The 15,877-nt window shown below is 44.8% G+C and overlaps 1 protein-coding gene across 8 annotated transcripts in view; it reads left to right on the top strand.

The window, feature by feature from the left end:
- ASCC1 (activating signal cointegrator 1 complex subunit 1) overlaps positions 1 to 15,877 on the top strand; it is a 108,500-nt gene that overhangs the window by 63,506 nt on the left and 29,117 nt on the right. For all 8 annotated transcript variants that reach the window (XM_070057803.1, XM_051823793.2, XM_008269983.4 and 5 more), the window contains one exon: positions 11,897 to 12,021. In XM_070057803.1, the coding sequence (XP_069913904.1) occupies positions 11,897 to 12,021 (125 nt within the window). The remainder of the gene's footprint in view (positions 1 to 11,896; positions 12,022 to 15,877) is intronic.

The following is a 15,877-nucleotide window of genomic DNA, read 5'->3' as shown; positions in this document are numbered from 1 at the left end:
TAGGCTTTTTTTTTTTTTAATTTCAGAGGGAAGATGTTGAGGTACTAACTTTAGACTTTGTTAAAGTTAATGTGCATTTTTTTTTGGCAGGCAGAGTTAGAGACAGAGAGAAAGGTCTTCCTTTTTCCATTGGTTCACCCCCCAAGTGGCCGCCACGGCTGGCACACTGCGGCCAGCGCACTACGCTGATCTGAAGCCAGGAGCCAGGTACTTCTCCTGGTCTCCCATGCGAGTGCAGGGCCCAAGCACCTGGGCCATCCTCCACTGCCTTCCCGGGCCACAGCAGAAAGCTGGCCTCGAAGAGGAGCATCCGGGACAGAATCTGGCGCGCCGACTGGGACTAGAACCCGGGGTGCAGGTGCTGCAGGTAGAGGATTAGCCTAGTGAACCGCAGCACCCGGCCTAAATGTGCATTTAAAAAGCAAATCTAAAAATAGTGCATAAATTCCAAACATGTAGAGAAAGAGGTAAAAAAGAACAAATACAATTCATTCCAAACAAGGGACAAGAAACATAGGAGAAGAAATAGAATGAGTAGAAATTAAAAAGTAAGGTGGGAGGAAGCAGTGCTCATATATAATAATTATGATACACAAGGGTACTTCAAAAATATGGGAAAATGGAATTAAAAGGTAAATTTATATTGGTGCATAAAGTCTTATTAATTTGATGGTAAGGATGGAATGTGTTACCTTGAGAATTACTGAGCACTTACTGCTGGGATCATATATGCTGAGACCCCATGTGTATCACAAACATCATAGCATGCATTTGCTGTGAACTTTTTCAAGTACCCTCATACGTTAATGGAACAGACCTGCCAGTTAAGAAAGACATTATAGGACTAGACAGCAACAAAATTCAATTAGGTACTTTTTACAATAGACAGATCTACAGCATAAGGTTAAAATAATAGGAACCGGTGCTGTGGTGTAACGAACTAAGCCTTCGCTTGTGGTGCCTGCATCCCGTGTGGGCGCCGGTTCCTGCCCCCGCTGCTGCTCCTCCGATCCAGCTCTCTGCCATGGTCTGGGAAAGCAGCAGAAGATGGCCCAAGTGCTTGGATTCCTGTACCCATGTGGGATACCTGGAAATTGCTCCTGGCTCCTGGCTTCAGATTGGCTCAGCTCTGACCGTTGCAGCCATTTGGGGAGTGAACCAGCAGATAGAAGACCTTTCTTTCTGTCTCTATCTGTACCTCTCAAATAAATAAATAATCTTTTAAAAAAATTTAAAATTCAAAATAATAGAAAAGGAAAAGTTATATTTGGCAAATACCAAAAAGAAAGTTGGCATAACAAAATTACTGTAAAACATGCAGAATATATTTATTGTTAGTGGAAGGGATGCTATCATATGATGAGAAAAGGTCCAGTTTACTAGGAAGACACATCAGTTCTTTTTTTTATTTTTATTTTTTTAAAGATTTATTTATTTATTTGGAAGAGTTACACACAGAGAGGAGAGGCAGAGAGAGAGAGAGAAAGAGAGAGAGAAGGATCTTCCATCCGAAGACAGGAGCCAGGAGCTTCTGGGTCTCCCACGTGGGTGCGGGGGCCCAAGGACTTGGGCCATCTTCTACTGCTTTCCCAGGCCATAGCAGAGAGCTGGATTGGAAGTGGAGCAACCAGGACTTGAACCAGCGCCCATATGGGATACTTGCACTGCAGGCAGCTGCTTTACACACTATGCCACAACGCCGGCCCCACATATCAGTTCTAAATGCATGTGAACCCAGTAGAGCAGCCTCAATACAGATTAGGCAAAATTTGTGTCATAATTTTTCACAAGGGAGAAATTGAGAAATCCATCATAGGAGGAGAATTTAACATCTGTCTGATTTTTTGGTAGATCAAAAATCAGTTGAAGATACAGAATATTTATGCTATTAATCAGCTTAATCTAATAATTGCCTCTGAAATTATACACCCAGCAATTAAAGATTTCATATTCTCTTCAGATACATGGAACAGTTGAAAGAAAATGATTACTTACTAGATAAGAAAGTAAGGTTCAACAAATTTCAATGAGTTGCTGTCTTACAAATCACATCTCTTGACCAGAGGCCAAACAAGGTTGCATGTAATTACCAAGTTATTAGAAATATGAGAGTACTTCAGAAAGTTCATGTAAAATGGATTAAAAGTTAAGTTTATTTTGGTGTAAAAAATTGATGCATGCTAGTAATACGAGTTTATTGACTGGTATAAAATCAGTAGAATAAAAGCAATTATGTTTCTACACACCAGCAACAAACAAGAGGAAATCATTTAAAATACCCCACCATCTGTTTATAGGAGCAACAAAAATTGTAAGATATTTAGGATTATGACAAAGCACATCCATTTTAATGGAACGCTCAACAGTGATATTGAATGGTAATGTACAATTATAATGTCCATTATAATCAGGAATAAAACAAGATTGCCTGCAATTAATACTGAGTACATTGTTCTGAAAGCTCTGGCTAACACCTAAGCTATAAAGCAGAGATAATTGAAATCAGACAAAATTGTCATTATTTGAAGATAACAGTGTGCTTTGCAAAACTAACATTGACAGAACATCCATGGAAATGCTAACAAGTGGTTGGAAAAGAGATAATTCATCCCCAATAAATAGTGTAGCACTTAACAAAATCACTGTATTAAACACCATAAAGGATACCAAAACTGGTAAGATCGCCTGTACCTAGTAGCTTTAATCTATTTAAGAATTAATCTGTTAGAAAAAAGATAATTTTTACACTTTATATTAGCCAAAAGGCCAAGAAGTGATAAAAGAAGTTTTTTAAAACGATTTATTTATTTATTTGAAATGCAGAGTTACAGAGAGTCAGAGAGAAAGAAAGTCTTCCATCCACTGGTTCACTTTCCTGATGGCTGCAACAGCCAGTGCTGTGCCGATCTGAAGCCAGGAACCAGGAGCTTCTTCCAAGTCTCCCACGCAGGTGCAAGGGCCCAAGGACTTGGGCTGTCTTCTAGTCCTTTCCCAGACCATAGCAGAGAGCTGGATCGGAATTGGAGCAGCTGGGACTTGAACTGGTGCCCATATGGGATGCTAGCACTGCAGGCAGCGGCTTTACCTATTATGCCACAACACTGGCCCCGAAAGATAATTTTTAAAAGTAGAAGGAAGTTAAGTAAATGTTTGATAATAGAAGAAGGTTGCTGCTGGTAGAAGTATAAATTAGTACAAAATTTCCAAAAAGCAAGTTGATACTTTATTCCAAGAGTTTTATTTTATACTTGGACTTGCTGATTCTCCCTATAGGAATTTATCATTAGATTAGAAATGTGGTCAGATATCTATATGAAAATATATTATTACAGTATCTTGTATAATAGTAAATAATAGCAACAGTCAATAGTCATCAAATTGGTGGGAAATAAACTGTAGAACATCTATAGAATAGAGGTTATTATGGACTGACTAAAAACTGTATCTCAAGAGTGTTCACTATAGCATATTAGTGATAAAAGCAAATTATAAAACAATTTATAAATACATATAATTCCCCCTCTAAAGTGGGAAAAGAAGGGTGGGTGTTTGGGGTTTGGGACAGCAGTTAAGATACCACTTTGGACCCCTGTATTTCATACATTTCATGCCTGGGTTTGACTCCTGGCTCCACTTCCAGTTCCAGCTTCCTGTTAGTGTCTGCCCTGGGAGACAGCAAATGATAGCTGAGCCAGTTGGATCCCTGCTACCATGTTGGTTTCCAGCTCCTGGCTTCAGACTGGCCTAGTACCAGCTGTTGTGGGCCTTTGGGGAATGAACCAGTCTCTGTCTCTGTCTTTCAAATAAATAAAAAACTTTTTGTTTTTAAGTGGGAAGAAAGAAATGTCATTCTGGGTACATATGAAAATTTAGTTATTTGTGGTTATCAAGTAGTTTTTTTAGCTTATCTGATTTTTTTAAAAGATTTATTTATTTATTTATTTGAAAGAATTACTGATAAAGACAAGGCCGGTGCCGCGGCTCACTAGGCTAATCCTCCGCCTGCGGCGCTGGCACCCCAGGTTCTAGTCCCAGTCAGGGCACTGGATTCTGTCCCGGTTGCCCCTCTTCCAGGCCAGCTCTCTGCTGTGGCCCGGGAGTGCAGTGAAGGATGGTCTAAGTGCTTGGGCCCTGCAACCGCATGGGAGACCAGGAGAAGCACCTGGCTCCTGGCTTCAGATCAGCACGGTGCGCCGGCCGTAGCAGCCATTGGAGGGTGAACCAACGGCAAAGGAAGACCTTTCTCTCTCTCTCTCTCACTATCCACTCTGCCTGTCAAAAAAAGAAGAAAAAAAAAGAGACCTGCCATCTGCTGGTTTATTTCCAGACAGCCATAACAGCCAGGGCTGGGTCAGGCAGAAGCCAGGAGCTTTTTTTTTTTTTTTTTTTTTTAATATTTACTTATTTATTTGAAATTTAGATTAAGCAGAGAGAGAAGGAGAGGCAGAGAGAGAGAGAGAGGTCTTCCATCCACTGGTTCACTCCCCAATTGGCTGCAATGGCCAGAGCTGCCTTGATCTGAAGCCAGGAGCCAGGAGCTTCTTTTAGGTCTCCCACATGGGTGCAGGGGCCCAAGGACTTGGGCCATCTTCTACTGCTTTCCCAGGCCATAACAGAGTGTTGGATTGGAAGTAGAGAAGCCCGGATTCAAACTGGCACCCACATGGGATGCTGGCACTGCAGGCGGTGGTTTACCCACTGTACCATAGTGACCAGGATCTTTTTCCAGGTCTCCTGTGTGGGTGCAGTGGACCAAGGATTTGGACTATCTTCTGCTTTCCCAAGGGCATTAGCAGGGAGCTGGATCAGAAGTGGAACATTTGGGACACCAACTGGCACCCATATGGGATGCCAGCATCACAGGTGGTGGCTTTATTCACTATGCCACAACACTGGCCCCAGCTTACCTGATTTGTTAAGACAGTGTTGGTGGGGCTGGCACTGTGGCGCAGCAGGTTAACGCCCTGGCCTGAAGCGCCGGCATCCCATATGGGCACTGGTTCTAGTCCCGGCTGCTCCATTTCTGATCCAGCTCTCTGCTATGGCCTGGGAAAGCAGTAGAAGATGGCCCAAGTCCTTGGGCTCCTGCACCCCCGTGGGAGACCCAGAGGAAGCTCCTGGCTCTTGACTTCAGATTGGCGCAGCTCTGGCTGTTGTGGCCAATTGGGGAGTGAACCATTGTATGGAAGAACTCTCTCTCTGCCTTTTCTCTCTCTGTGTAACTCTGAATTTCAAATAAATAAATAAATAAATCTTTAAAAAAAAAAAATCATGTTGGTATGACAGACAAGTGTTAATCCTTGTTCAGGTGTACCTGATACTTGACCAGATCACTGTCAGTAGTATGTGGTACGATTTTATGTGGCAGAATTACGGTTTGAGCCAGTTCTACTTGGCTGTAAAACCTGTGTTTGTGATGGGGAAGATGGAGGAGACTCAGGATAGACAGGTGCAGTCTATTCTTTCAAAGGTTTGGTCAGGAGAAGATGAGAGTGGTGTATGAAATGTGCACTAGAGTTCAGTTCCATAGTTCCATAGCTTGCATCACTGTCCGTGGTTTGCTGTCTTCCTTTCACGCCTGCTTCTTTCTACATTGTTCAGTCTTACAAAAGCCAAACCTTCCTAGATGGATAAAGTAAAAAGTAAATGGTTTCTTTTCTACCTGCTTTGACTTTTCCAGAACAGATACTGCTCACTCACTGTCTAGGTAGATTCTCGTGATGGACGGCTTCTGCATTACTTTTCTGTCAGTACACGTAGATGTAAAAAATACTGCATCGCTATTTCTAAGCTATAGCCTATGTATCCTAGGACTTTTTTGCTTAAAAATCTCCTGTTGTTTCACATCATGTTTTGAATTATTTCATAATCCTCAGCCTGACATTGAAAAACTTGCACTATGATACTACCCTATTATTTCTTTTTGCATTTTTAAATACATTTATTAGACAAACCCTTGTGTCGAGGGCTGACTTTGAATAGATGGCAGCAAGGGAGCTGCTCTGCTGCATACGAAACCCTGAAATTAGTTCAACTTTGTCTCCCACCATCTTGTCCCTGCCCTGGGTCCAGCCTGCTTTACTGCTTGTTGATGATCAGTTGTGTCTTTGTGAATGCTGCTTATTTGTTTTAAAGATTTATTTTTTATTTGTTTGAAAGGCAGAGTTACAGAGAGAGGAGGAGAGACAGAGAGATAGAGAGATGGGGTGGGGGAAGGGAGGGAGGGAGGAAGGGAGATCTTCCATTCACTGTTTTACTCCCCAAAAGGCCACAACAGTCAATACTGGGCCAGGCTGAAGAAAGGAGCCCAGAGCTTCATCTGGGTCTCCCATGTGGGTTCAGGGGCCCAAGCACTTGGGCCATTCTCCGCTGTTTCCCAGGGCTATTAGCAGGGAGCTGGATCAGAATTGGAGCAGGCAGGTCGTGAACCTGTGCCTATATGGGATATGGGTGTCGCAGGCGGAGGGTTAACCTGTCCCTATGAATTTTGTTTTTATGGCTGTAATTTTCTTCCTATTTCTCCTCTTGTGTCCAGACATTGTCTGTGTGTCTGCATCTTTTCCTCCAGTAGAGTATGAGATCTTGGGAGCAGGGAGTGTCTGTTATTCAGCTTTGTGTACCCAGCGCATTTTCTAACATGTGGCTCATAGACATTCGGTAAATGTTTGTTACTTAAATAATTTATGTCTACCTTATAGTCTCATATTAACATAAAAGCAAAAATTTTATCTTAATAGCTTGCAAATCTATTAATAATAAGACTGTGCTTGGTTCTTTTTGTTTCTCTGGTGACTAGCATAGTGTTTGTATAAATTAGACTGATTTAAATTGGGGGGAAAACCTAAATAGAAGCCTGGTATTTGTACTTTCTAGGGAGTCAGTGATCACCACAATACCAACTCCATTGCTGTAAACAAGGCTCTGGGTGCTTTGAGCTGTGTAGCACTTGCAGGCTTCTAAATGAAGAGCTTAGATTTAATGCATTAATAACTGGCTTCTGTTTTCAAACTCAAAGCACCATCTAAGTGATAAAGCTGCTGAAGAATAATTCATTATTTTTTTCTCATAGCAACTCTATATTGTTTTTAATTTATATGGAAGCCAAGGCATAGAGAGGCTTTATAACTCATTCATTGTCAAGTAGGAAAGAATCAGTGAGGTAAGAATTGAAAGAATGTGCAGTTAGAAATAGTGACATATGGTCAAATACAATATCTGTGACATCAGCCTGAAATTTAGTGATTATGCCCATGCACCCTTAAGCTCTCTTAATAGAACTCCAAAGTATTGTCACTCACGAATTCATTCATTCATGTGTGCAACATCTGTTTATTGAACACCAATGATGTGTCAGCTAGGTATTAATTTAGGTGCAAAGGTAAAGCGGGAGTAGGACAAGGAGCCAGCCTTCCCACAGCAGCACACAGTGGGTTGATAAGAAAGCAGAACCAGCTGCCAGGAGACTTGGCTTCTGGTTCATCTGTCACTGACTGAGCCACTCAGCCTGCCTGTGCATCATTTCCTCTGTATAAAAATAGCAGGTTAGGCAAGGACTTTTTAAAAGACTCCAGCCCCTTCAATGTTCTGAGCCTGTAAATTGGCAGAGATCCTAGTTTTCCAGAAAGATACAGCTGGAAGCTGATTTCTTTCATCTATTTAGTTTCATTACTCTAGTATTTTTGTTATTATTATTAAGATTATTTTGTTTATTTTAAAGTCAGAGTTACATGGAGAGAGGGAGACAGAAAGGGAAAGACCTCCCATCTGCTGGTTCACTCCCCAAATGGCTGCAATGGCTGGCGTGGGCCAGGCTGAAGCCAGGAGTCAGAAGCTTCTTCTAGTTCTCCCACATGGATGGCAGGGGTCCAAAAACTTTCACTGCTTTTCCCAGGCCGTAGGCAGGGAGGTGAATCAGAAGTGGAGCAACTGGGTCTTGAACCAGCACACATGTGGGGTGCCAGTGTCAGGGGTGGTAGCTTTACCTTTCTGTACCATGTTGACCCCTACTGTAGTATTCTTGCTCCCTGTTTTTATATGGCTCAGCTCCTTACCCACTTTTTCTTTTCTTTAATAGAGAAGTCAGGGAAGTGAGACATCCTCTTGTGGTTTGTAATTGAGGTGTTTGTAGTGCATGCTTGTGTTCAGACTTAAGTGACATTGTGGTATTTAGAAATGCTTCAAAATTTTATGGAGCTCTGGAGGTTTTAGTTAATCAGAAACTTTTCAACATGGCATAACTTTTTTCACCTCTGATTACATACCTTATGTACAGATAAATGTCTAGCTTTTTGTTAAGTGTTCATCTGTGAATGGTGAGGTTGTTTTCCCTTTTATACTTTTTTTGCACTTTCCATGTTTTTTATAATAAACTTTTTTTTAAGATTTATTTATTTGTTTGAAAAGCATACTTAGATCTTCCATCTGATGATTCACTCCCCAAATGACTGCAGTGGCTGGGACAAGACCAGGCCAAAGCCAGGAGCCAGGAGCCTCATCTGGGTCTCCCATGTGGGTGGCAAGGGCCCAAGTAGGTGGGCCATATTCCACTGCTTTCCCAGATGCATCATCAGGGAGCTGGATCAGAAGTAGAGCAGCCAGGACTTGAACTAGGGCTTGCATAGGATGCTGGTGCTGCAGGCAGTGGCTTAATCTGCTGCACCACAGTGGCAGCCCTGTCATGTATTATTTTTTTACCAGAAAAATAATTGAGGTGACTATGTAAGGAAGCACCACACCTCTCTTAACTGGTTTCATGCCTTTGGCATTTCTCTGTGATTCTTGCTGCTTGGAAACCCTCATTGCTGTCCTGCAGCCTATCAGATATGTTTCACACCCTGCCTGGCCCGGGTGGCCTTTCCCAGTTGGCCTCAGCAGAGGCCTTCTCATCCCTGCCCTTCCCTCTGTATATAATTTCTCAAAAGTCCTTGAATGTGTTGTGTTCTTTGATAGTCTGTCTTTTGGTTGCTAAGGACAAAAATTCTTCTCAGCTCACCTTTCCCTCTTGACTTGAGTGTATCAGGAATCTACCCCTCCTCAGCACCACCCCTGCTGCCACCCCAGCCACCTGGGTGGTTGCACGGCTTCCTAGCTGCACTTCCACCTCTGTCTCTGCTGTGCACAGCGGCCGTATCATGCCATTGCTCTGAAAATCCTGCACGAGCTCTCTGCCTCCTCTGCATTAGTGCCTGAGTCCTCCCCGAGACCTCAGAGCACTGTGTACCTGGTGCTCCCTGCCTCTCTCCAACTCTGGCTTCCTTCCTGTTCCTCAGTCATACCACCCATATGCCTACCCCAGACATCTGCATATGCTGTTCCCTCTTAGTCTCCATCCAGATGTCACTTTGTTAGGGACACCTTACGCTCCTGAAGTACCACACCCACACTGAGGCACATTCTCCCGCCTCGTGGCTGTTACACTTCCTCCTGAGGCCTCGAAACAGCTACAGGAGTGCTTGTGTGTGTTGCTGTCTTCTTACAGCAGAAGGCAAGCTGCTTCCGGGTGGGTCCTTGTGTTGCTCCCTGTGTCTTCCTGTCACCTGGGAGCACACTGTCTCCTGGAGGGCTTGTTCTGTCCAGCCCCTCTCCTACCTGGAGTTGTCCTTCCTCCTCTGTTGGATAACTTCTTACTGTCCTGAAGCATTTTCAACTCCTCCTCCTCCAGGAGAACAAACACAGCAGTGTCCCTCAGCTCTGTGTTTTCCAATGACGGAGGCAAGGAGGGATGTGCAGCGCCTTGCCCTCACCTCTCTGCTTTCTCCCTGGGTCTCTGCCACAGTTCTGTCTCCAGTGTACCGGCAGAAGTGCCTTGACAGAGGTCTGTTGTTGTGAGAAATGAGTGCACACTTTGACTGCTTTTCTTATTTTACTTTTGTGTAGTATTACACTATTTTTCAAAAGATTTATTTATTTATTTATTTGAAAGAGTTACACAGAGAAGGAGAGGCAGAGACAGAGAGAGGTCTTCCTTCTGCTGGGTCACTCCCCAGTGGCCGCAATGGCCGGAGCTGCGCTGATCCGAAGCCTGGAGCCAGGAGCTTCTTCTGGGTCTCCCATGTGGGTACAGGGGCCCAAGAGCTTGGGGCATCTTCTACTGCTTTCCCAGGCCATAACAGAGAGCTAGATTGGAAGTGGAGCAGCCGGGACTTGAACTGGCGCCCATATGGTATGCTGGCGCCGCAGGTGGAGGATTAACCCACAGCGCCGGCCCCCGGCCTGCACTGTTCTTATCTTTCTTTTTCTCCCCCTTAAGATTCTCTTCTTCGAGCCTTTCTGAAGTCTTCCTCACCAGACACCTTTTCTGCTTCCCTCTCTGCCCTTCATGTAGAAGTGTCTCACGGGGCTTTGTCCTTAGCTCCTTTCTTGGCTTTCTCTGATTCCCTGTCCCCACCCATGGCTGCATTTATCTCTCGCTGACAACTTCCAGGTCTGTATCATTTGCCTGGATTTTTCTCCTGAGCTCCAGGCTTGTGCTTCCGTCTCTCTTCCTGGACAGGTTCTGTTTAATATCCCATGCCATGTGTGCAAAATCCGGCATGGTATCCACCCTCTCCCTCAAACAGAACAGTGTAACAATGAGCACTTGCTTTTCCACAGCCTCCTCTACTCTCTTACTACTGCCTTATCTGAACGGACACCAGCTTCTCTCACGCAGCTCTTCGGATTCATTCCCTTGTCTGAGTTCTCGCTGCCCCTGCCATAGCTTAAATCTTTATCATTTCCCCCTTCGGTGCATTCTGGGCTCAGAAGCCAGACTGTGTGCGTTCTAATTTTGGACCTGCCACTTGCTAGAGGTATGACCTTGGTCAGATTTCATAAGTGCTCCGTGCTTTAGTTTCCTCATTGGTAAGATAGGACTAATAATTTATTGTAAGGTTTAAATGATTTAACAGGTATAAAGTGCTCTGCGCAGTGCCTGACATATCATGTTTGTTGTTATTTCTACTATTACAGGGGCTGCCACCTGACCTCCGCACTGCTGGTTTCTGCCCTCTAAAGCATTCTCTACCCTGCATAGACTCCCAGTTTCAAAAATGGACAGTGGCTTACATCATTCCCTTTGAAAGTCTTTCCCTGGTCTGATTACTGCTTGTGTGTCTCTCTGTTATAACTATATTAAACAGTCAGCAGTTTTCCAAATATGCTCTGATTGTGCATACTTTGGTCATGCTGTTTCTTCTGCCTGAAGAGCGGGCTCACGTATTCACTTCTGCCTGAAGTGCTCTTCCTTCCTTCGTTTTATCTCTGAACCCTTAATGATCCTTCATGACCATGCTTGAACCTCCTACAGAAGCCTGGCCCTCTCCATGCAGAGTTGACCGCTTCCTTAGCCCTCGCAGTAACCACTTGGCAGTGGTTTGTTTCCCCATCTGTCTTCGTGATGGCACAGTGAGCATCGTGGTGAGGGCTGCAGCCTCTTTCTCTTCCTCTTTTTTTTTTTTTTTTTTTTTTAGATTTATTTACTTAAAAGAGTTACACAGATAAAGAAGCAGAGTCAGAGAGAGAGAGAGAGGTCTTCCATCTGCTGGTTCACTCCCCCGATGGCCACAATGACTGGAGCTGTGCCAATCTGAAGCCAGGAGCCAGGAGCTTCCTCTGGGTCTCCCATGTGGGTGCAGGGCCCCAAGGACTTGGGCCATCCTCCACTGCTTTCTCAGGCCATGGCAGAGAGCTGGATTGGAAGCGGAGCAGCCGGGATTTGAACTGGCGCCCATATGGGATGCGAGCACTGCAGGTGGTGGCCTTACCCACTATGCCACAGCGCTGGCCCCTCTCTTCCTCTTGATGTAGAACTTTGTACAGTGACTGGTACAGAGAAGACCTCAGTAGGCACTGTTAGTAGCCAGTGGTTCAGGAGTCTTTGCTAAGAGTTCTGCTCTCCTTCCTTCAATCTCCCCAGGCTGCAGGAGTTAGTTGATCGAGTGCTGGAACGTTTTCAGGCATCTGGACTCATCGTGAAAGAATGGAATAGTGTGAAACTGCATGCCACAGTCATGAACACGCTCTTCAGGAAAGACCCCAGTGGTAAGTCTTGCATACAGAATGGGAGCACAGTCACATCAGCAAGGTCTTAGGTACCCTACGGTTAGCAGAACAGCTGTCAGACGATCTCCAGTGTATCTGCTTTAGATTTGGGAGTTTTGATGGGCACAGTAGAAGTGGGCAGGGCCACCTCTCACGGGACTGTGGCTTCCAGAGCTCTCATTTTTGTTACACACAGTGTTGCCAGATTTGCTGAATAAAACTGCTGAATGCCCAGGTAAATTTTAGATGAACTGTGAATAACTTTTTTAGCTGAAGTATATCCTGTGCGATTCTCAGTGACTTTAAGAGAATTATTTTTCCTATTTAGTTGTACATATTTATGAAGGATAGTGTGGTCATTTGATATGTGATGAATGATGATCAAATTAGAGCAGTTGGTATTTTCATCTCTTTAAGCATCTTTTAAAAACAACTGGTTAACACAATAATTGTACATACTTCCATAATGCAGCGTGATGTTTCAGTAAGTGTATGTAGTGTGTACTGATCAAGTCAAGAGTGGTTCATGTTTCCTTCTTACCGTTAGTGCTTTATGTTTGCAGCCCTCATGCTCCTCTCTTCCGCTGTTCATGAAACATGTAATAGGTTACAGTGTACCCTGGTCACCCCTTGTGCTGCAGAACACTGCAGCTAACTCCTCCTGTCTCACTGCATCTCGGTACCTGTTACCCACCTTCCTCTCTGTCTCTCTTTTCTCACCCTCTAGTAATCTCAGTGCCTTTTTTTTTTTTTTTAAAGGTTTATTTTACATGAAAGGCAGAGAGAGAGAGAGAGAGAGGTCTTCCATCCCCTGGTTTACTCCCTAAATGGCCGCAATGGCCAGAGCTGGGCCAAGCCAAAGCCAGGAGTCAGGAACACCATCTGGATCTCCCACATGGGACACAGGGACCCAAGTACTCAAGCCGTCTTCTCCTTTCCTGATGGATTAGCACAGGGAGATGGATTAGAGGGAGGTGGATTAGAAGCAGAGCAGCTGGGATTTGAACTGGTGCTCATTTGGTATGCTAGCATTGTAGGTGGTGACTTAACCTTGCCACAGTGCCAGCCCCATTAGTGACTTTTTTTGTTTTAAAGATTTTATTTATTTATTTGAGAAGTAGAGTTACAGACAGAGGGATAGCCAGAGAGAAAGGTCTTTAGCTGCTGGTTCACTCCCCAAATGGCCATAACAGCTGGAGATGGGCTGATCCAAAGCCCAGGAGCCAGAAGCTTCTTCTGGGTCCCCAATGCAGATGCAGGAGCCCAAGCACTTGGGCCATCTTCTGCTGCTTTCCCAGGCCATAGCAGAGAGCTGGATGGGAAGAGGAGCAGCTGGACTTGAACCAGTGCCCAAATGGGATGCCAGCACTGCAGGTGGAGGCTTAGCTCACTATGCCACAGCACTGGGCCCCATCAGTGACTTTTTGAAGAAAAGAAAGGAAAGTTAATTTGTAAATGTTAGATTAATGGTTCTCAACTGGGGGTGATTTTGGCCCCCCAAAAAACACTTGGGATTATTTAGGGACATTTTTGGTTGTCACAGAGGGTTGAGGGTCACTTGATACTGGCATCTAGTAGGTGGAGATCCTGGTGCTGCTCAGTGCTCTACAATAAACAACACAGTTCCCCATGACAAAGAATTATTCAGGGCCAGCGCTATGGTGTAGCAGGTAAAACAGCTGTCTGCTGGCATCCCATATGAGCACTTGTGCCAGTCCTGTCTGCTCCACTTCCAATCCAGCTCTCTGCTTTGGCCTGGGCCCCTGCACTTGCGTGGGAGACCTGGAAGAAGCTCCTGGCTCCTGGCTTTGGATCACCCCAGCTCTGGCCATTGCGGCCATTTGGAGAGGGAACCAGCAGATGGAAGACCTCTCTCTCTCTGTCTCTGCCTCTCTTGTCACTCTCCCTTTCAAATAAATAAATAAATCTTATTTAAAAAAAAAAAGAATTATCCAACCCACAGTATCTGTAGCACTGAGGCTGCCAGCTAGGCAGTCAATCACTGCTACAGGAATATACTCAATTCCTGCTGCAGGAATATACTCGGCTCCCCACCCAGGAGACAGCAGCTTGAGACATCGCCCCATGCCAGCAGAGTACCTCGTGTCACCCCATGTCAGCAGGAAGTACCTCTAAAGACAGACTGTCATCCCTCTACCCCTCCTGGACTTCTGGGGCTAATGTCATCCCATATAACTCTAGCTTTATAAAAAACAAAAAGGAGGAATGTTAGTAAAATGGCGCAGTCTTATCTATGGCACAATCTACACCCTGGACACCATCCTCGGCTCTAGCCCCCGCTGCCATTGCTGGAAGCCAGGTGGCCACATGGCCCAACCACCAGTGTCAGCTCCACCCCCATCCTAATGGGATTCGCTGCTCCTACTTCCCTGCCTGGCCCCCCCCCCCCACAAAAGTTTAAGAGGACCTGTTTCTGAACACATGACTCTCTCCATCTCTTCTGTGTCTCTTGATCTCTTTATTATGCTCTCCTTCTCCTTCTTTTCCTTCTTTGCCCTTTCCCTCTGATCTATCAGGTTTCCCTACCAATAAACTCTTTCCCTTTAAAAACAAAACAAAACAAAACAATAGCACTGAGGTTGAGAAACTAGAGTTAATTTTTTTCCTCATGGTGTCTGAGCCTTCATACAAGAATGCCTTGTTTTAATCATTGACTTGGAATACTAATTTATTTCAGGGGTGGCCGTGAGGTGTACTGGTTAATTCACTGCTTAGGATGCCTGCATCCCTTGTCAGAGTGCCTGGTCCAGCTTTATCCTAATGTGCACCCTGGGAGGCAGCAGTGGTTGGCACTCGTCCTTGGGCATCTGCCACCCACATGGGAGATTTGGATTGAGTTCTGGGCTCTTTGCTTCAGCCTGGCCCAGCCTTGGCTGTTGCAGGCGTTTTGGGAAGTGAAACACTGGATGGAACTTCTGTTTCTGTCTCTCTCTGTTTCAAGTAAAATTGAAAGTTGTTGATTAAAAAAAAAAAAAAAACACATGTATTTCAAAGGATTCTTGTTTTTTTCTCAACCCCACTTCCAAAGCAAGAGCTTCATTAGTACAGTTACCATCTGAGGAGCCACACTTTGTTTTTGTAAGGGAAAGAGTTTATTGGTGGGGAAACCCAACATACTGGAGGGAAGGGGTGAAGAAGGAAAAGAGGGAGAAGGAGAGCGTGAGAGAGAGACCGAGAGAGAGAGAGAGAGAGAGAGAGAGGGAGAGAGAGAGATGGAGGGAGAGCCTTGTGTTCAGGAACAGGTCCTCTTATACTTTTGCTAGGGTGGGGTGGACAGGGATGTGGGAGCAGTGAATCCCATTGGGATGGGGGTGGAGCTGACACCAGTGGTAGGGTCACGTGGCCACCTGGTTTCCAGCAATGGCGGCAAGGGCTAGAGCCAAAGATGGTGTCAGGGTGTAGATTGTGCCATAGATAAGGCTGAGCCATTTTGCTAACATTCCTCCTTTTTGTTTTTTATAAAGCTAGAGTTATTTGGGATTACATTAGCCCCATAAGTCCAGGAGGGGTAGAAGGACGACATTCTGTCTTTAGAGGTACTCTGCTGGCATGGGGCGATGTCTCAAGCCGCTGTCTCCTGGGTGGGGAGCCAAGGAGCCACACTTTCAAACAATAGGCAACTTTTCCTTCCAAGACCTGTCCTTTAAAAACTGGCAGCACCCAAACAACGTATTCAACTATTTTTTCCCTTTTTAAGGTTGCTGCTCTTGGTTTCAGGAAGTCTAGACTAGAAGAGGACTCTATCAGGACCTGAAGGCATTAACTCTGTGTGGATTTTTAGTTTGGGACAGTTGGCGTGTCTGTTTTTGTCAAGGCATGTCTGTTTATTTCTTTC

The sequence above is a fragment of the Oryctolagus cuniculus genome, chromosome 15, assembly GCF_964237555.1.
Source record: "Oryctolagus cuniculus chromosome 15, mOryCun1.1, whole genome shotgun sequence".
Classification (NCBI taxonomy): Eukaryota; Metazoa; Chordata; class Mammalia; order Lagomorpha; family Leporidae; genus Oryctolagus; species Oryctolagus cuniculus.
Note: the sequence above shows the minus strand (reverse complement) of the source record. Positions and strands in the feature narration are given on the sequence as shown.